The following is a 22,665-nucleotide window of genomic DNA, read 5'->3' on the forward strand; positions in this document are numbered from 1 at the left end:
ATACCCAAACCAAATACCAAAGGAAGACAGAGAACCCTAGGTTAATTTCTACTGCCACTGGGATTTATATTTTAATAGCTTGATGACTGAGGGAAGCCCTTATGATGGGTATCTTTGGTAAAAGAGAATACAATTAAAATAATCTATTGTTATATCTATACAAGTGGTTCAGAAAGAAACTACTTTCACAAGAAACTATGGTATAACACTTTAATAATTTCAATAGAACCAACTTCAGGAACAGATGCACGCATACATAAAATTCAAACAATTGAACAGTGTACTTAAATGCATCAAATTCTTAAAAATCCCCAAAATGGATTCACAGATATGAAAATTTTAAAGTACTGCAGACTAGAGTAAAACAGACAAGATTATTACTTTGCATTTACCAATAAGACAATAGCCTGTAGATACATTAGACCTTTATGAGAACACTTGTAGGAAATGTTAGAGACTCATTAAAAAGGAATACAATTGATCTCAGAAAGATGAATTTATAGCTAATAATTTCTTTGGTCCTCCAAATCACATCTTTTTTTACTTTAAAATACCAAACATGAGTTGAGTGCTTAATTCTAGTTCTTAAATGTCTAAACATTAAGCAGGATAATGTTTATATCAGATTAGATTTTTTTAAAGGAACTCAGAATGAATTAACACTGTATTTCAGAAACTCCAAGTATAGAAAAATATAGAAAATAGAAGTAGGGAAGAATTTTTTTTTTAAACATTACTTCTGGGGGTGTCTGGGTGGCTCAGTTGGTTAAGCAAACAACTCTTGGTTTCAGCTCAGGTCATGATCTCATGGGTTTGTGAGATCAAGCCCTGCATTGGGCTCTGTGCTGACAGAGCAGAGCCTGCTTGGGATTTTCTCTCTCCCTCTCTCTCCCTCTCTGCCCCTACTCTGCGCATGTGCGCTCACTCTCTCTCTCAAATAAATAAATAAACTTAAATAAATAAACAGCACTTCTGCCACCGTGTCTCATCATAAGTCAGATGACATCAAAGTGGCAGATTTAGGACCATCAAGGTTAAAGAAAGCACTGCAATTAGTTCTTAAGGTAACAGAATAAATCTGAAGAGCATGAGGTCAACCAAATAAGAGACTTTTCCATGGAATGACTGTGGTTGTGTTTTTGCAGGGGAGTTGGGTTTTTTCTTTGTTGTTTTAATTTGGCCCACACTGCCCCAGTGGAGGAAATTTCAGGTAGTCATTAATAAGGCAACAGCTTCCTGGAAGAAAAGACCTATATACCACTTGAACAGTTACACTGAAGACAAGACCCACAGGGACCACAAGAGGAGCCAATATGGGGGCTTCCTATATTTTCCAGTAATTCCAGAAAATTACAGTGCATTTTCATAGGCACCAACAACGCAGCTTTCATTAAACATTGGATATCGGTCACAATGCAGTCCACAGTTAGTTCATTCTGCCATCTTTCATATTCACAGAAGCTATGGTTCTGTAGACCTGAAAATGATGGACATTCTCAAAAGTTTCTGGAAATACATAGAAAAATACTTGATAAGACTTTAAAAAAAAGTTTTGAGGCATCTACAAGGAATACACAAAGTAAGCTTGCAAGAGACTTCTAAAGGTAAAATTGTGAGGACTAGTTATTTGCAGTGTTGGTACTTAAGTCTCATAAAATAATGGCTTTTTAAAAAAATGGCAAAGGTAGCTACACTCTAAGTGGTGTGATATTCGCATCAAGGCACAGAGAGTTAAATGTCTAAATCCCTGTATGTTGACATGGGAATACATTCGTAAACAAAAGGAACAAATTCTTTGTACTTGAATTTAAAAAAGAGCAGAAAGTAGAAACGTGACAGTAAAATCAAAAACATAGATATCCTACCACCTTCCCTTTCATGACTAACATTATAACTGGACAGTTAAAAAATAAATATATAAAAAATAAAGTGCCCTGGCAGTTTATGAAATGTGATTATGGTGGAGCCTGTTGGACTTTGTGTTTGCAGAGCAATGCTGCATGCTGTACAGGAATTATTTTAAGCACTACACCATTTTTGTTTGGGGAGGGGGAAAAAAAACAGTATATTGGCCATAATTTCCTCCCATTCCCAAAATTCCTACGCTTATGAACCCAATTACCATAGTATTTGAACAAAATACTTGAGTTTTTCTTCCTTTCCAGCACCCAATGGCTATCCAAATGGCAGTGATTTTGTGCATGTAACTTACACTATTTGGCAGTTTCCTTGACAGTTACCACTAAAAGGTGGCAAGAAGAAAGTAGAGGGCTCACCCCTTTATTAATTATTTTTATTTCATTGCTATAAATATTAAACACAATTAGTGACAAGGGATAAAGTTCACATCTGTAACAACTGGAAACGGAATGTACAAACAGTTAAGACCAGACAAACAATGTTTCTAGTGGCACGATCTGCAAACCACAGGACACACGCTGAAGTTCAGCTCTTAATGAGAGTTAGAAACTCTTCCCGAGTCTTTGGATCTTCCCGGAACACACCCAACATCGTGCTGGTCACAGTTTTGCTGTTCATTTTCTGTACCCCTCGCATTACCATACACATGTGTCTACAAAACAAGACAACAAAGGTGGCTTAAAGAAATCGACAGTTGCTGGTTTGGTTTTTAAAGTAAGAAGCAAGCCAAAAAGTTAAATCTGATTATACTGAGTTCACAGCTACCAGCTGTATCCAATATCACTTCTTAGACAGATTTGACCTGAAGTTTTCATTAAGTTTCTCAGTGGTTGAGTCTTTGATGCATCTAGCAGAAGGGGAAAAAAAGGAATTTTCTTTCTTGTGAAAATACTACAAGGGGTCCACAGAAATACAACAACTTCTGGATAAAAAGAAATACAGAATTTTCACTTGAACAATCTTTAGGACCCAGACAACACAATGCTAGCTTAGGTGCTAGGAGAAACACTGAAGTATGCTGGTCTCACCAGGCGAATCCAGAGAACGGTGACCACAGTGAGCCTAAGCAACCTGATGAGGCCAGACAGCATGCACAGCACAGAGCTCATGCCATGCCAGGAGAATGGAGAAGATGTGCGCAATTCCCATAATTCATTCTAACTTAAATAAGTGTCTTCAGGTGCCCTGTGCACACAGTCTTAGCTCCATTTTTTAAAACGTGTGACAAAATATCAGGAAAAGTCTGCATAGAGCAACAAAGAGCTAAAGAAGAAATCAAGAGAAGACATAAAATGCCACGGTTGCACAAATCACTACACTGATGACTCCCTACACCTCCATAACCCTCACCAAAAACAAAACAAAGCCTGTCTCCTGTACCCAGGTTCCTATATCAACAACACAGTAAATGAAAGAGGTTAAAAAAAAGCTTCAGTCTCAGAGACAGAAAATGGGACAGTGTCAATTGTGTGCCACCACCCAGCGCTGGGAAAAGAGCAGCACTAAATATCACTTCCATGCACCACAAGGACATTATGAAAGGCAAACATAGACTTACGTTGCTTCCACCACCACCCCAACTCCAGCGGGCCGCAAGGCTTCTGTGATGGCTACCGCAATTTGTTTTGTAAGACGCTCTTGAACTGTGGGTGTAACAAGAAGCTCGGTTTAGGAGTCTGACACACCCAGCCGTCTTTAGAGTATTTGTTGTCTTGAGAATATCTGAAGTCTTAAAAAGCAGACTTCTGTGAGGTTTCAGAGCCAGGGCACACCAGCTTTTCCCAGTTTGCTTTGTCTGCTGCCTGGCCCACAGGGGGCAGCTGTTCAATTCCCTCACCTGCAGAATAAGTACTGACGGGGGCTCAGCACCACTGGAGGGAATGGTAAGAATGACAGCTGTCTCTTAGGTGTGCAGTGAGACCAACAGAATATTGATAACAAGCACCTCCATGCAAATGAACAAGTAGCTCGCAACAGGATTAACAAAGGCGCTATAGTCCAAGTATTGAATTGTATGTAAAGCTGGAGACCAACCACTTAACCTACGCAATGCAGTTCCTGTGCTGAATAAACAACTCATCTCTGAAAACACATTAAGAGTGTTCACTGCAGCACTGCATCTATTTGAAAACTGACAAAATTTTCAAACATCTATTAGAGCAGGAAATGGTTAAATCAAGCCCCAGCACAGCTGTACAATGGAATGCTAAACAGCCAGCAAAATCAATGAGATAGTTATGTGCATGTGGGGAAAAAAATGTTTTATTTGTTAAGTGAAAAAAAATAGGGGGAAAAAAGTGAAGCCCATTACATACAATATGAGGACATTTAAAAATATAATAAAAATAAATTGATTTCAAAATGTTGGTAGATGCATGAAATACGAAGGAGTGTGCAAATACATCAATGATTTCTTCTGGAGGCTTGAAACACTGCAGACTTTCCCTTTCTATCTTATATTCCTATGAGGTTTTGATTTTGGTAAGTCGCATGTATTCTACTTGAAATAAGAACAACCAAAAATACTTTTTCCTTAAGAAAAAAATGTTTTTCTGCAAATAAAAGTTTAAAAGTTTACCTTGTAGTCGTCTACTATAGATTTCTACAATCCTAGAAAAGAAAGAATCGTTTTAGTTAATCATAAATTAGTTTGAAGTGGAATTCATAAGGCTTCTTCTAAAGACTAAAAGGACTTTATTGAAGCAATTGTAGGGTGTGGGCAGGAGATTGAATCTTCTAAGAGGGGAAAAGATACAAAAACTAATGGAAATGAGAAGAGGGAGGGTCTTGAGGAGACCACGAAGCATGACACAGAGTGGTACTTCCCAATGTCCCCAAAGAGAGAATTAGATGAATATTCACTTAGGAAAAACACAATGGGACGTAAGTTTAGAGCTCCCAAGTCATCAATTTTAGGCCAAGTCTCAAGTGTTCTAATTAAGCATATTGTTTAATCACAGCTTAAAGTTCAAGTTAAAAATAAAAGACTATTTGTTAATTAATAGCAGGCCACTGTCAACTATTGTACCCACTAAACCTATTAGGATAATCAGATTAGAACTGAACAGACTTCTTCAGACATCTCTTTATAAGATAGATCTATATAAGCACTCAATACGATTAACTCCCCAAATTAAAAGCCTCCTGATCTTAGCTTATAACACAAACTGTCAAGTGATGGATTTTCCACTTTCAACATCTTTCACTCTAACTTGTGAAATGTAAAGATGGCCACGTGAATTACTCATTTGAGGATAACAATTCACGTTAAGGATCTTTTTTTCAAAATTTGGCTTTTTGGTCCTGAATTTGGACTCAATTTTAGGACCACCTCACCTATGAGGCATTTTATGGCTCTTCCTCCCACCACTATGCTGCTCAGATAAAACTGAAAAGTTGTTCCTTTATATCCACTACAGCCAATAAAGTCAGTAATGGGTATGCCACCCTGTTTACCACTCATCCTGAAGGCAGGAGCCACCCTGATTCTTCTTCGTGTTTCTAGTAGATTTATAACATTGAAGGAATACATGTTTTCAATTTTGAACAAAAACCTGAGGAAGGATGGTATTCAAGCTCCTGGATAGGTCTCATTTCTTCCGGACCAAATCTTTCTATATATTTCTTCTGACAGTTCTCCAGCTGATTATTTTCTGTTGTATTAATAGGAGATGCCATTAATTTAAAAATTAGTAATGTCGGGGTGCCCGGGTGGCTCTGTCTTGATTTCAGCCCAGGTCACAATCTGACAGTTCATGAGATGGAGCCTGCATCGCACTCCATGCTGACAGTGTGGAGTCCGCTTGGGATAATCTGTCTCCCTCTCTCTCTGCCCCTCCCCAGCTGCATGTGCTCTCCTTCCCTCTCTCTCTCAAAAATAAACTTTAAATAAATAAATAAAATAAAAATTAGTAATGTCTTCCTTCTCATAGTCATTTCTTTCTCTCGAGAATTTCAGGTGCAACATTAGACAACAGTGATAATATTAGGCATCCATATTTTGCTCTACACTTTAACAGGAATGCCTCTAACATTTGCTATCACCCATGATGCCTTCCTGTTTCTGGCAGATAGCCACTCTCCTGCCCAAGGAAAGCCATTCATGTAGATCATTAATTGAGTGCCTTCTACATGTATGATTATGTGATAAGCAGGGCTCCTGTGCTCAGAGAGTTTATAATTTATTCCTAGTTTATTCATTTTTCATTTTTAAGTAAGCAGTAGGCATTGAATCTCTGTCTTCTCAGCATTAAAAATAATCATATAGCTTCCCTGAATTAAAAAAAAAATCTTTATTTTTCCCTCTTCCTTGAAGATAATTTGTTGAGAGGTATTTGTTGAAAGTAGAATTCTAGGGGCACCTGGGTGGCTCAGTCGGTTGAGTGTCTGACTTTGGCTCAGGTCATGATCTTGCAGTTTGTGAGTTCAAGCCCCATGCCTGGCTCTGTGCTGATAGCTCAGAGCCTGGAATCTGCTTTGGATTCTGAGTCTCCCCCCGCCTCTCTCTCTGTCCCTCCCCCCACTCACACTCTCTCTCAAAAATAAGCAAATATTAAAAAGAAAGCATTCTAATTTGACACTGATATTTGCCTTTTAACGTTGCCATTGGCAAACAATCAGCCTAATTGTCATTACCCCCTTAGGTAATATTTTTCTCTGCCACTGCTTTTATGACATTTCAGAATGTGTACCCTGAGGTTTTTTATGTTGTGTCAGATGGGGGTTTAATTTTATTTGCCCTGTTTGGGATTTATTAGGGTCCCTAAATCTAAAGAGTATGTTTTTTTCCATGTGCTCCCCAAACCTTTTCAGCCATTACCTTCTCTAATATTGCACCTACCCCATTACCTCTGTGATCTCCAGGAATTTCAATCAAGGACATATTAGACCTCTTCAGTCTTCCATATCTCTTACATTCTCACTCATATTTTCCACCTAGCCCTCTGTATTACATTCTGTGCAATTTCTTCAGACCTTTCTTCTAGTTCACTATTTTTTACTGTGTCTAACCTGCTATTTAATGTAACTGTATTGGGCTTCAATCCAATTATCACTTTTTTTTCCTAGAAGTTTTTTTTTTTTTTTTTTATAAGAAGAACCTTTTTTTTTTTTGAGACAGGGACAGAGCATGAACAGGGGAGGGGCAGAGAGAGAGGGAGACACAGAATCTGAAGCAGACTCCAGGCTCTGAGCTGTCAGCACAGAGCCCGACACGGGGCTCAAACTCACGAACCGTAAGATCATGACCTGAGCCGAAGTCAGACGCTTAACCGACTGAGCCACCCAGGCACCCCAGAAGTTTCGTTTTTTTAATCTAATTCTGAAAATTTGCCAAACTTTCGGTACTCTTATTTTCTAACGTATTCGTTGTATATTCTGCATCTGCTAGCTTCAGTCTCTTCCCTGTTTGACTATTTGTTTCATCTGACTCTGACCCACGGTAGGTTTGTTTTTTTTTTGTTTTTGTTTTTACTTTTGGTGAACTCATGCTCCTTGGAATTCTTTGAAGCTGAAATAAAAGTGCATCAGAGAATGAGCACTTGTCTCTGCCAGGTGCTGGAAGGCTACCTCATTGGCAACCTCTGAAATTAAATCACTGCCTTGGGTTTTCTGAGGACCACACATGGTGATGTGAATTTTGAACCCAAATCCTTGTGAATATATAGTTATGGGTTCTTTTTCTTGCACTCCCCAGAACAAAGCTAACAGGTAATATCTCTCCCAATTTGGGGTGGGATAGGGAGGACAGAAGCCTGACTTTGACTCCAGTGCCAGCTAATCCTTGTGAATTCTCACTGGAATTGCTTACACTTCCACCAATGTTTGAAATGTTCACACACATTATATCTCAGTACGCTATACTAGGAGGGATATCATTACCATCTAGTTTACCATACTCCAGAATCTATAGTTCTTCGAGTTAACCTCCTTGGGTCATGATGAAAACAATACTTGTGCCTGTTAGAGGAGTTTTTTGGGGGGTTTTTGTTTGTTTTTGGTATTTAGGATTTTTACAACTACATTTATAAGTGAGATTAGTCTATAATCTTTTTAAATGCTAGCTTTATCAGACTTTTACCAGGAATAGGTAGCTTTATCAAATTAATTGTATAGCTTCTCAGGTTTACCTGAATAATTTATGCAACATTGGAATTAGTGGTTACTTGGAAGTTGCCTATTAAATTGACCATCCACTCCTTTCCCTCTCACCCAACTCACATTACTTTGACTTTTTCTAATGGTTACTAGTCTATATAAGTTTTCCAACTCTTGGTTCATTCCCTTCTCCATCTTTTTTTTTTTTAACTTATTAAGATGTAAAGTTTCTAAAACATACTTTAGTTACATAGCCTCTCATTTCTAGGTATAAATCTTTCTCCTCTCAGACTTCTAAGCAATCTATGATGTATGATCTTTTGGGTTTATGTTTTCTATTCTTTTTTAATTTTCTAATTTAATCATTTGACTTTCTTCTTTCCCATTTGTTCTATTAAGCTTGCTTTACAATTTCTTTAAAAAATATATTGGATGCTTAATTTACTTGTAGTGTTTCTTTAAAAAAAATTTTTTTTTTAATGTTTATTTATTTTTGAGAGAGACAGAGACAGAATGCAAGTAGGTTAGGGGCAGAGGGAGAGGGAGACACAGAATCCGAAGCAGGCTCCAGGCTCCAAGCTGTCAGCACAGAGCCCGACATGGGGCTCAAACTCACAAGCTGTGAGATCATGACTTGAGCCGAAGTCAGTCGCTCAACCCACTGAGCCACCCAGGCGCCCCTGTAGTGTTTCTTGTTTAATAATGAAAGCATTTGTGGCTAAAAATTTATCTCCAAAGTGCAGGTTTTTAAAATTTTCATCTTTACTGAGGTATAATTGACATAAAAATTATAAAGATATTTACAAGTGTATGTAAGATATTTAAAGTGTAGACTGTGATTTGATATATGATGCACTGTGGAAAAATCCCATCTAGTCAATTAATACACCCATCACCTCACATATTTATCTTTTTTTTTCCCCCAGTAAGAACAATGAACACTGGAGTACAGATATCTCTTCAGTATCCTATCTTTATTTCCTTTGGATATATACCCCCAAGTAGGATTGCTGAATCATATGCTAGTTCTATTTTTAATTTTTTGAAAAATCCCCATACTGTTTTCCATAGAGGCTGCACCAGTTTACATTCCCACCAAGAAAGTACAAGGATTGCCTTTTCTCCACAGTCCCACCAATACTTATATCTTTTTTATAATTCTGTAGCCATGCTAACAGATATGAGGTGATATGTCATTGTGGTTTTGATTTGCATTTCCCTAATGATTAGTGAAATTGAGCACCTTTCACTTATCTGTTGGCCATATGTATAACTTCTTTGGAGAAATGTCTTTTCAGTTCATTTGCCCATTGTTAAAAATTGGATTGTTTCTTTGCTATTGTGTTGTAGGAGTTCTTTATATTTTTTTGCACATTAACCCCTTACCAGTTATGTAACTTGGAAATATTTTCTCCCATTCTGTAGGTTGCTTTTTCATGGTTTCCTTTGCTATGCAGAAGTCTTTTAGTTTGATGCAGTCCCACTTATTTATTTTTTATTTTGTTGCTTTTACTTTTCCAGAAAATCATCACCAAAACCATTGTCAAGAAGCTTACCTTCATGTTTTCTTCTAGTTTTATGGTTTTAGGTCTTATGTTCAATCCATTTTGAGTGGATTTTTGTGTATGGTATAAGAAAGGTATCCAGTTTTCCTAACACCATTTTTTAAAGTTCATTGATTTTTTTTTTTTTTAGTAATTTCTGCACCCAACATGGAGCTCAAACTCATGAACCCAAGATGAAGACTCACACACCCTACCTACTGAGCCAGCCAAGTGCCCCCCCAATACCATTTGTTGAAGAGACTATCCTTTCTCCATTCCTTGCTCCTTTGTCATAAACTGGTCATATATGCATGGGTTTATTTCTGAGCTCTCTATTCCATACCTTTGGCCTATATGTCTGTTTATATGTCATTGCCATTCTGGTTTGATTTTATAGCTTTGTAATTTAGTTTAAAATCATAAAGTGTGATACCTCCAGCTTTTTTGTTCTTTCTCAAGATGGCTTTGACTATTCAGGGTCCTTTGTGGTTCCATACAAATTTTAGGATCATTTTTTCTATTTCTGTGAAAATGCTGTTGGGATTTTGAAAGGGATTGCATTGAACCTGTAGATTATTTTAGGTAGCATGGACATTTTAACAATATTAATTCTTTTAATCCAATAACATGAGATATTTATTTGTATCTTCTTCAGTTTCTCTCATTAATGTCTTATAGTTTTCAGTGTACAGATATATCACCTCTTTGATAAAATTTATTCCTAGGTATTGGTGCAATTGTAAATAGGATTGTTTTCTTAATTTCTTGGACAGTTTGTTAACATATAGAAACACACTGACTTCTGGATATTAATTTGTATCCTTTATAATTTATTAGTTCTAACAGGTTTTTGATGGAGTCTTAAGGTTTTTTTCTTAAATTTATTTATTTTCAGAGACAGTGAGATTGTGTGGAGTATGTATGAGGGAGGGGCAGAGAGAAAGAGGGAGAGAATCCCAAGCAGGCACCATGTTGTTAGCACCGAGCCCAACATGGGGCTCAATCTCATGAACCATGAGATCATGACCTGAGCCGAAATCAAGAGTTGGATACTCAACTGAATGAGCCACCCAGCTGCTCCTTTAGGGTTTTCTATATATAATATCATGTCATCTGCAAATAGAGACAGTTTTGTCTCTTCCTTTCTGACCTTGATGCTTTTTTCTTGTTGTATTGCTCTGGCTAGTATTTCTGATGCTACATTGAATTAAAGTGGTGAAATAGGGTATCCAGGTGTTCTTGTGTTGTTCCTGATATTAGCTGAAAGCTTTTCCTCATTGACTATGAAATTAGCTATGGGCTTCTCATATATGGCCTTTATTATGTTGAGGCACATTGCCTTTATATCCAGTTTGTTGAGAGTTTTCATCGCAGATGGATGAATTTTGTCAAATGTTTTTCTACATCTGTTGAGATTACCATATGACGTATACTTCATTTTGTTAATGTGGTTTATCACTGCATACGTTGAAACATCCTTGTATGCCTGGAATAAATCCCCCTGGATCAGAGTGTATGATCCTTTTAATGTATTGTTCAATTCAGTTTGCTGGTATTTTGCTGAGAATTTTTATATCTATGTTTGTCAGGGATATTGGCTTATAGTTTTCTTGTATAATTTTCTGTTTCAATATCAGGTTTAATGCTGGCCTTGAGAAATGAATTTGAAAGTATTCCCTCCTATTCTATTTTTTAGAAGAGTTTGAAGAGGATTGGTATTAATTTCAAAATGCAGTTTTTTACTTTGAATTGCACACACTGACATACAGTGTTTGTATCATTATGATTTTCTATCACATCAAAGGAATTTAAAAGAAATTTAACTTCCAAACAGTTGGTTTTTAAAAATAATTTATTAATATATAGTTTCTTATTACACAATAGTCTATTCATTGTTTTTAAGTTACAGCTAGTTTTTGACCAAAATCCTATTACTCTGCTTTGTATATCCTTTTTTGTACATCTCAATCAAACATTGAGAGGTAATTGGTGTTCCCACTCACTTCTTTGGAGTTTGTCAGTTTCTCTATGTATTTCATTCTAGGTCCTGTTCTGTTTTGAACCCATTTGACAAAAAAAGATTCATGACCACTTTTATTATGCAAACTTCAATATAAGAGGACCCACCTTGTCTCCTTTGATAAATTTTGCATTTTCAGCTTTTGTAATTTTTTTTTTTTTTTAGAGAGAGTGAGCATGAGTGGGGGAGGGGCAGAGGAAAGGAGAGAGAAAATCTCAGGCAGGCTCTGCACTTCCAATGAGGGGCTCAATCCCAAGACCCTGGGATCATGACCTGAGCCAAAATCAAGAGTCAGACACTTAACCAACTGAACCACACAGGCATCTCTGTAATTTTTTTTAAATAAAGGGGGGCATGATTAGGTACTTATAAAATCTGTGTTAGGTCCTGTTTCCTGTGTTGCATTATGCTTTCTCTCCTCTTCCTCCTCCTATGACAACTGGGAAAGTAACCTGGTGACACCTTTGCAGGTAGATGGTATAATTTAACCCTTGCAAATCTTAACAGTATTTTTGATGCCTTCATATAACTTGACTTGTCACCAGGCTGCAAATTCTCAACCATGGCTAGAGCAAAGAGCAAAAAAAGCAGCAGAGGGTAGAGCTGGATCACAGTGGGACTTGCCAGCTAAAGTAAGGAGTTTGAACTTTATCTTAAAAGCTATGGGGAGCTACATCAAATCCACACTTTAGAAAGTACATCCTAATAGTGTATGAGAGCAGATTTAAGGATGCAGAGAGATTAGAGGCAAGGAGGAGTTCAGGGTTTTATAATCCAAGAAGAACATATGCAAGGCCCAACAGAGTGGCAGCAAGGATAGCAAGAAGGCAGCATGGTAACAGGAGGGAAGTGGGGGTGCTGTAGGAGGTCAGTGAGCATACAACAGCAATGGATGGATTCCTTCTCACTCCTTGCACCAAAATACATTCCAGATGGAGTGAAGATTTAAATATAAAAATAAGGCCATAAAAATAACCCAAAAACATGAGTTTATGACTACATAAAAATTTTAAACTTCTTTATGGAAAAATGATATTATCGAACAAAATCAGAAGACAAATGACAAACCTGGAAAAATTATTTGCAGCACCTGACCTAACTGGTTTAACATTCAAAGACCTCATACAAATCAGTAATAAAAAGATAAGCAATCCGATGGAAAAATTAGCAAAGGCTAACTAAGAGAAGGCAGTTTCTATAAAGATTCAAACTCTATTAAAAAAATGCAAGTTTTAAAATTGCAAATTAAAACAATAAGTACCCTGTCCCACTTATCAGTTTGGCAAAGATTGAAAAGTGTGATGAGGGGCGCCTGGGTGGCTTAGTTAGTTAGATTGCCGACTTTGGCTCAGGTCATGATCTCATGGTTTGTGAGCTCAAGCCCTGAGTCAGGCTCTGTGCTGACAGCTCGGAGCCTGGAGCCTGCTTCAGATTCTGTGTCTCCCTTTCTCTCTCTGTCTCTCCCTTGCTGTCACTCTCTGTCTCTCTCTCTCTAAAAAATAAATAAACATTAAAAAAATTTTTTTTAAATGTGTGATGAAACTCAGTGTTGGCAAAAGTGGAGAAACACACACACCCTTTGACCTATTATTAGAGTATAAATTGATACGCTCTTTTTTAGAGAACAATTTAGTAATAGCAAAAATTTGGCTACCCTGAACCCAACAATTTAATTTTGGTAATTTACACTATACAAAACATGTTCACCAAAGCATTTTTTCTACTTTTTTTTAAAATATGAAATTTATTGTCAAATTGGTTTCCATATAACACCCAGTGCTCATTCCAACAGGTGCCCTCCTCTTTTGACAACAGTCTTAAACTGTAAACTCTCTATCAAAGACTGATTAAATGAATTATGTTAAACAATTAAAGAAATACTATGTAGCCATTAAAAGGGAGTCAGACTTTCTGGACTAAAAGGTGTCCAAAGGACTTCAAGGTTTTTTAATTAAAACAAAAACAAAAACACAAAGGGGCACCTGGCTGGCTCAGTCAGTAGAGCATGTGACTGACCCTTGATCTCAGGTATGTGAGTTCAAGCCCCCCCCCCCCACCTTGGGATTACTTAAAAAAATTAAAAATACAAACAAAAAACACAAGTTGTAGTACAGAATGTAGGGTATGATCTCTCCCTTTTTTGTTTTGTTTTGTTTTGCTAGTCTTAAAGTGATATATGTTTGTGTTTGCATAGAAATTTTCTGGAAGGACAATCTCTAGCCAAGAGACAAGAAATGTCTAGTTTTAACTTTGAGTAATGGAAATAGAAAGGAAAGCTTTCTCTTTACTCACTCATTTGTACTTAAGCTTAACTGGTAAGTATGTTATTTTTATTATAGAGAGAGTGGCGCCTGGGTGGCTCAGTCAGTTGGGCATCTGACTCTTGATTTCCGCTCTGGTCACCATCTCCTGGTTTGTCAGGTAAAGGCCCGCCTCAGGCTCTGCACTGACAGCTGACAGCGTGTAGTCTGCTTGGGCTTCTCTCTTCCTCTCTCTCTCTCTCCTCTGCTCATGCTCTCTCAAAATAAATAAACATTTATAATAGAGAAAAAGGAAAAAATAATGTCCTCCTTGTAATCTAATGCCCACCCTACCTTTCTGATGATCTTGCAGTCATCCCTCCCTACATCTCTTACTTCTGTCAGTTAATCTCTCTATCAACTTGCCTCTGCTTACGCATTTACCACACCCAAAGGAATTTCTCTTCCCTTTAGGATTTTTTTTAAATGTCTTATTTATTTTTGAGAGAATGTAATCAGGGGAGGGGCAGAGAGGGAGTGGGGCAGAGGATCTGAAGACAGCACAGAGCCCAATGTGGGGCATGAACTCATGAACCCTGAGATCATGACCTGAGATGAAGTCAGATGCATAACCGGCTGAGCCACCCAGGGGCCCCTCTTCCCTTAAAATTCTGCTCAGTTTCCACCTCTGGGTCTTTCTTTCTTAATTTTTTTCAACATTTATTTTATTTTTGAGAGACAGGGACAGAGCGTGAGCAGGGGAGGGGCAGAGAGAGAAGCAGACATAGAATCTGAAACAAACTCCAGTCTCTGAGCTGTCAGCGCACAGCCAGATGTGGGGCTCAAAATCCACAAACCTCGAGATCATGACCTGAGCCAAAGTCCGACACTCAACCAACTGAGCCACCCAGGGGCCCCTCTTCCCTTAAAATTCTGCTCAGCTTTCCACCTCTGGGTCTCCTTAATCCTGCCAGGCCACAGTCATCTTGGCTCCTCTGAACTCAGAGCTCCAAACCAGGCATTTCTGTGGTACCTGCTGCCTCATATTGCCCACCCTCCGTGAGGGCGGTGGTTGTGTCCCACTTCTCTCTAGCAGTCATCATGGCTGACACAGCACCCTTTCACAGTAGATACTCAATAAATAGATGAACCACAGCTAACCTGAGGCACTTCAATTCTATATTCAAGATTTAACTATGTTCACTCAGTTATTCTAAGGCAAGAAAATGAATGCATGTTCAATGGATATTTAGCAACAAAATGAATTCTTTTTTTGTTGTTGTTAAGATTTTATTTTTAAGTAATCTCTACACCCAACACAGGGCTCAAACTCACAACCCCAAGATCAAGAGTGGCAGGCTCTACCAACTGAGCTAGCCAGGCGCCCCAACAAAAGGAATTTCTATTCAAACTACATTTACTCTAGAATTCTACTAGAGTTAAACCAGATCAACTCACTTCTGGCATTTTCTTGTTACTTAAGGCTTTACTGTTTGATATTTGACTTCCCTGGCACTAAAAGGTCATTCGTTTAAAGGCAAGCATATAACAAACTTCACATACAAGATTAAAATGAGCAGTGAAGTTTTGCTAAGACATTCAGCTTTCTTTATGACTCTTCATTCCCTAAATATTCCACTTCTTATAAGAAATAAACTGGATAAAAATCTTAGCTTTCTTTCCTGTTTAATAAACACTTCAATCAAATTTTTCTTTACAAATATGTGAAAGTAACATACACTCTGTTCTTTAGTTTCATGTTCCTTTTTTTCCCTTAAGTTTAATCCTATTAGTGTAAAGACGAACCCCATGCTAATCATTAACTTCTTTGTATTATTTCCTAAAAGCTTAATTATTTGAGATCTTTCCATTTCACTAGGAAAGGAGGTAACACAAGCGTCAGCAGTGCCCAAGTTTCTATATAGGAAAGGCATAGGGTTGGCAGTCTTGCTGAAAGGGAGGGTGCCAGCAGACTGGGCCTGCAGCTAGGTTTGCACAGAAACTAAGCTGATTTTACTTAGACTGTGGCTTATCAAACAGTAAGAATAACCAATTTTAGTACAGACACTTCTTTCACAGTTGACATGACTTTATTATTTGGGAGTAAGTTACTAGGGAGGGGGCTGCTAATAGAAATTAAAGTAGGATTATTTGCCCCCTCCTATTACCACCAACATCCACCCACCCCTAGGCACTGCCACTGGGTACAGATCACTGAAAGGTGGCAAGATGTTTCTGGATTTGTGTTAAGAGCCTTACTGCAGTGAAGCAGTTACAGCTATGACATAATAACATCTTTTCATGGTACCAAGTAGCCCTGTCTGATGGAGAGTGCTAAGCAGGAATGAGGTCAGAAACCAGGGAAGTTAAATTTCTCTCTTCTACCTACTTTCTCCTTAATCCCAAGAGGAATGAGTAAGAAAGTGGAAGAGAAAACAAAGTAAAAAGAACAGCTGTGTAGAGCAGCTGTCAGATTGCTAGCGTGGTTTTTACAGATTCCAACACAGAATTGAAAAAGATCTGGACCACCATTTCGGGATTGTGATGAATCCCATTGTCTAAGTGGAAAAGCAGCAGGAATACATCAGAGTCACAGTATATATAGTTCGTTTGGTCACAAAGATTCATTTATTCCAAATTTTTTAATGTTTACTTATTTTGAGATGGAGAGAGAAAGAGGTAGGGAGGGGCAGAGAGAGAGAGGGAGAGAGAGAATCCCAAGCAGGTTCTGCCCTGTTAGCACAGAGCCCAACGTAGGGCTCAAACCCACGAACTGTGAGATTATGACCTAAGCTGAAATCAAGAGTCAGATGTTTAACTGACTGAGCCACCCAGGCACCCCTATTCCAATTTTGATATGGTCACTATAATCTCAAATTATCCAAACTTAGCTTGGTTGGGGGGGGGGGGCACCTGACTGTATGTTCATCGCCTATTACCTCATTTTGTCCTTAATTCTCTCCCAACACACACACAACCACACCTCCCAGCATTCCTCCATACCCAGGACTCACTAACTCCATACAAAGAAATTACAAAGAAGAATATTTAGGGGCAATAAAATACTGGTTGCTGAGCTATCAGAGATACATGAACACCAATCGTCAGGTTGATTTTCAAACATAGATGACAGTACTTGTATATTACCTCTCCTTCCTAAAGCCCAAATAAAAATAGTAGCAAAGGAATTTTTTTAAAAGGCATGAACCCACAGGATAAAGAAGGGAAAATAAGACTGTAGTAGAAAAGAGAAACAGAGAGGAGAGTAGGTATTATTTTTGGAATATTGCTGAGAAAGCGAAGGAAGGCACAGCACAGTTTTGTGCCTGCAGAGGTATCAAACCAGAAGTGAATGGATGGCCCTGCAGGACCCCAGAAGATGCCCACAAATACTCAGGTGCAGAAGACCCCAAATGGTAGTATGATTAAAAGTCTGAAAACAGTGCAGTGGAATTAGACTCCTGCTCAGGTTTCCTCTCCCCTCCCCCCCACCCACTGTTAGTAAACCACCCTTAAACATGGGGGGCTGGACTGAATGCATCCTGGTCCTTTCCAGGCTCCACAGAGAAAGGTATGAACTAAGACTTCAAAGATGTGCCAGTGGGAAGAGTTGTGGAAGGTGGGGGAGAAAGGCAGTGATGGGTGAGAATAAGAGGGATTTGTGTCTCAGGTCCTCCAAATACGCTTGTCTCTGTGACTATAAATTTTATGTTGTAATGTGACTTCCAAGTTAGATCCACACCAGTCAAGAAAGCAAGCCTAATGAGATTCTAGCCATATAAGGGCAGGTGCCACAAATCTGTTTTCCTACTCACCACACAGTCATACTTACCTCGCAAGTTTGCTAAGGCCAAGGACTTGCTTGTTAGGAAGATAGCCAATATGGACCTTCAAAAAGAGACGGAAATCACGAGTTAGTTGAAAATCCAGTGCTTCTTTGTAACAAAATAAGGAAATAGAAGACAGTATATGTATTATGTAATTCAACACGATGAAAATGTCTCTTTAAAAAATCTAGAAGTTTTGGGGCACCTGGGTGATTAGTTGGTTAAGTATCCAACTCTTGATTTCAGCTCAGGTCATGATTTCAAAGTCATGAGATCGAGCCCCACGTCAGGCTCTGCACTGAGCATGGAGTCTGCTTAGAATTCTCTTTCACCGTCTCTCTCTGCCCCTCCTCCGCTCATTCATTATTTCTCTCTCTCTCTCAAAATAAATAAATAAACTTAAAAAATCTAGAAGCTTTAAGACTTAGAAAATGAAGGACTAACAAAAGCATTTAGAAAATTACAGATGTGCAGGAAAAGGAAGATATATGAATGACTATTAATGAAATGACAAATTTGAAATATAGTCTTGATATTTCCTGGTGAAGTTAAACTCTTGATGCAATTCTTCCAGTATTTCTTCTATTGAGGGGACATTCTCTCAAGACAGTGCAAATTATCCTATAGCAACATTAAAATGTAGCCAGGAAAGCTTCCTTTAAATGGCCCAAACTGTAACTGTGAACACTGACATTCCACACATCATAGTGGCCTTAAAAGTCCCATCCCACTGCACAGAAAGAGGGTCTCCATGTCCTTTGTCATGGTTGGTGGCCCCATCTCTAAGCTGCTGGAGAATACTATCTTCCTGATGGGAGATAAAGGACACAGCTACAAATGTGACTTGTCAAAACCTAGACCTTAAGATCTAAGTTCTTATAGCACCTACTATGAGGCCAAGCCAATTCCATAATCTTAAAAGTCACTGACTAACATCTAATATGTCCATGTTACCTCTCTTTGAGCCAAGTATTAAATTACGGGAACACATCAGTTCTACAAAAGGCTAATAAGTAAACGGCCATTTGTAGGCAATCAATTAACCTAATATAGAAGTATAGATTCATTTGCATCATGGTTCGCTAGCGTTTGTTGCATTCGCTCACCTAATTAATATCTACTGTACATATGAATAATGGATATAGTAGTAATTAGTGATTTTTCATCTATTAGCACTGTGCTTTGGGAATTTAAGAATACCAATTCATCACCTTCCTGGTCAGCAGAAGGAGAAAGTAAAGTAGTACCTGAACTGACTATTTCAAAGAAGAATTAGAGAGTTGAAAGTTTCCCACAGAGCTAAGATCTTCTGTACCACTTGAAATTTTATACTTATATGCAGAGCTATAATTTGTTTATTGTTTGTACTACTTTTGATCTTTCTGAAGATCTTAAGTCATTTCAATGTTGATTTTAGAGAAACACTGCTGAGCAATAGATTTTTTTAAAAGTTAGCAAGAACACAAACACAGAGATAATCATAGCAGAAGGTAAGAGGATATAGTGAGAGGCTGAGCACAGATCAAGTTCCTGAGTCTAGCCCCAGCCCAAATCACTAACTTCCTCCGTCTTCTTGGACAAAGCCTATGCTTTCTGGGCCCAAATTCCTCACTTACAATAAAAGGTAGTAAGATAAGCTCAAAGGTTCCCTCCTTGTTGAAAATCCTGAGCCCTTAAGTGCAGGCACACTGGAGAGCAGGGGAGGGGCAAAGGGAGGGGGGGAGGGGAGGAGGGGAGGAGGGGATGGGGGGGAGGAGGGGATGGGGGGGATGGGGGATAGGAGGGGAGGAGGGGAGGAGGAAAAAGAGAAAGAGAGAGAGAGAGAGAGAGAGAGAGCGCCCGCGCACACATGAATCCCAAGCAGGCTTCACGCTTGGTGTAGAGCCCCACACGGAGCTTGATCCCAGGACCCTGGGATCCTGACCTGAGCCAAAATCAAGAGTCGTATACTCAACTGACTGAGCCACCCAGGTGCCCCCGAAATGAAATATTTTAACAAAAAAATGTGAAGCAAATGTTAACACATTAAATTTAGGTGATGGGTATACAGGTATTCATAACACTATTTGCTAAGTCTTCTGTTTAAAAACTATTAATAAAAAGTCAAAATAAAATAAAATTATAATGGGAGAGAGAGGACAGGACTACTTTTGGTCCTACATCCACGGTTTCAAAGATATGCTTAAGTGCAACAAGCTAGACAATATTAAGCAGCTTGCATTAGATTCACTGTTCCTAATACAGAAAGAGTTAGAAACAAAGTCCACTAATACTATGACCTCTGCCATAAGAAATTCTGCAATCATTGCTGCTCATGCCATATTACACAAAAGTACATCTTGGATCAAACATTATTTAGTCAAAATAAAAAGCAAAGGTTTTCAGAGTCTGCTGCAGCTACCTTAAAAAAAAAAAAGGCAACTTTGTCTCATTATTTTAACCAATACCATGGTACTTACTATGAAATATTTACCCTGAGGACCTTCAGCCACTTGGTTTTTGTTTTGTTAATTTCAAATTATTAGATTAGTCAGGTTGATAAAGAGTAAATGTTTATGTGTAATTCTACATATCTGGGATATTAGGAATTAGCAGGTGATGATTTTAAAGATAATAATCCTAATTTAAAAATTTTCGTTATATTTTAAAATTAACAGGAAACAGAAAAAACCCTTACCTTTCCAACAAATGGAACCAGATGATGTTCACACATGGAAAACATATCTATGTCCTTCACAATCACCATCTCATCATGATCTTCATCAAATATAGCATCATTTAGGACATCTGAAATCAGAGGCTTGCTTTAGTAACATTTCCAATTTTACAGAAAGATTCAGAGTAGAAAAACTAACAATCTCCACGGTTAAACAGAGATTGACAGTCAACAAAGACAAAATGTTAATCCTAACTAAAATGTTAAGGAAAAACGCGTTAAAACTAGTTATTTTTCTCCCACCAAATTAGTAGTCTTTTTCTTTAAATGATGAAAACAACTCTTAACTATATAATATTACATAACAAATGCAGGATTACAAACAAATGTGTCTGCTGCATGAGAAAAGGAGAAAGGGAGAAATATGCAAAACAAGAGTTCCGGTGACGATAGGTAGCTGCTTTCCTTTTCTTCTTTATATTTTCTTGTACCTAACACTTTCTCTATAGTGGATGTGTAGAAAACCTTATCTGACTTCTGAGGCCAGAAGTCCTTAGCCATCTAACCTCTGAGGCCAGATCTCAACACCCATAAACTCGACATTATCTATCCCCCAAATACTTGTTTACTCATAAAATTTACTAATTCTTGAATGCAAGCACAAGACTTATTCTAAACAGTTACATTTTTCCCTAAGGAACTAAATGCTATAATTTTTATGTATATGCCTGCCCAGATTAGCTTTTGACCTCTGGACTCTGGCACATATGGCCAGGCATACAACAGACATTTAAAAACATAAAAGCTTTATTTTTTAAACGTGCACTGATAGCTGGACATCATGGCAGCCTACATACATTCAAGACTCCAAGCCGTAGGATTTCAAGGATCCGGGGATACCCATCTACATAGTACGATGAGACGGAGCGGGGAGGAGGTGAATAGAGTTTTGCGGCCACCTACAGTTAATCTCCCCTCAGAAAGCCAGGCTGCAGTGTGAGTCACAGGGAAGTGCAAACGTCCACCCACACAGCCTGACCTTCAGTGGCTCCATTGTTGCTAGAATAGAGGCTCACAGATATTGAGTCATCACCGAACCACAGTTATCATCCCCTGAGTCAGGCTATTCAGAGACACATTTGATTGTGGAGTGGAAAAGTCATTAGCGTGGTCAACAAACGTGAATATGCAGGGTTTAGACACACACAGACAAACACAACACCCCTGGTAGGAGAGGCTGATAAAAACCCACGGAAGAAAAGGATCAGTGTCATCCTTGAAGTAAATACTTCGCCAAAAACAGTTTTCTATTCTGAATACTCTGCCCTAACCTACAGTCATATTTCTGGAAGAAGTCTAAAAATAGGTCCTGAGTGCTCCCCAAAGTATCCTGGATTTCTCCAAGATTTTTAAGTAATATTACTGCCATGCATAGCTTATTAAAATCCTTAGTCATACAAGAAAACCCTGAAAGTAAAACAAAGTTATTTCTTAAAGAACAAAAGAATTATCAAACAGAAGCATTCATTTTCTCTGACAAAGAATGAGAGCATCCCCATTCTAAGTTGTGACAACTACCATATGGCACATGTTAAAAGCTGGTCCTCAAGTTAGGCTAAGTTAGTGTCTGGGTCCATTACTAAGTAGCTGTTGGACCTTGGAAAGACTATTCTTTGCCTCAGTCTTCTAAGCTGTAAAATGGACATGAAAAAAGCATCTACATTTTCAGGAGTATCCTGAGCATTAAATGAGATAATCCACATGTTTTTAGAAGTATGCAGGTGGATTAAGTAGTAGTTGCTGTTATTACTGTTACTATAATTAAGGTTGAGGGAGTGGCTAAACTATGTGTCCCATGCACACTAATATACATCAGAATTTAAAAAGCAATAATTTGCTTCTAGGAGACAGACTACAGAAAAGGAAAAAATAGTAACTTTACACCGAGGAAACCTGGAACCAAGTGATCCAGTTTAACTCTACCAGCAATAAGACACAGTAATAACATGTAGCTTCTGGTAAAATATGAAAAGGGCACATCACCTCTGTGGTGTTCTTCCCCCGAAGTGTGTGACTGTAGTCTAATTACTAGACAAACTGAGGGACATTCTGCAAAATACCTCAACAAGCACTCTTCTAAAATGACAGGGGGGTAAGGCGGTGTGTGGGTGGCTCAGCTGGTTGAGCAAATGACTCTTGATTTCGGCTCAGGTCATGATCTCATGGTTCATGGGATCAAGCCCTGCATTGGCAAGGCACTGAGCATGGAACTTGCTTGGGATTCTCTCTCTTCCTCTCTCTCTGCTCCTCCCCTGCTCATTCACACTTTCTCTCTCTCAAAATAATAAACATTTAAAAAAAA

General features: G+C 38.4%; 1 protein-coding gene across 3 annotated transcripts in view; it reads right to left on the reverse strand.

The window, feature by feature from the left end:
* Positions 1–196: 196 nt before the first annotated feature.
* The window catches only part of GCH1 (GTP cyclohydrolase 1), a 47,566-nt gene continuing 25,097 nt past the window's right edge, over positions 197–22,665 (reverse strand). The window contains exons 2-6 of one of the 3 annotated variants that reach the window (XM_043556211.1): positions 20,325–20,434; positions 17,653–17,708; positions 4,499–4,530; positions 3,479–3,563; positions 197–2,572 (exon numbers count right to left, since the gene is read on the reverse strand). In XM_043556211.1, coding sequence (XP_043412146.1) covers positions 2,446–2,572; positions 3,479–3,563; positions 4,499–4,530; positions 17,653–17,708; positions 20,325–20,434 — 410 coding nt within the window. In that variant the 3' untranslated portion in view covers positions 197–2,445. The remainder of the gene's footprint in view (positions 2,573–3,478; positions 3,564–4,498; positions 4,531–17,652; positions 17,709–20,324; positions 20,435–22,665) is intronic. The other 2 variants (XM_043556215.1, XM_043556214.1) reach the window with 2 other exon arrangements.

The sequence above is a fragment of the Prionailurus bengalensis genome, chromosome B3 (assembly GCF_016509475.1).
Source record: "Prionailurus bengalensis isolate Pbe53 chromosome B3, Fcat_Pben_1.1_paternal_pri, whole genome shotgun sequence".
Classification (NCBI taxonomy): Eukaryota; Metazoa; Chordata; class Mammalia; order Carnivora; family Felidae; genus Prionailurus; species Prionailurus bengalensis.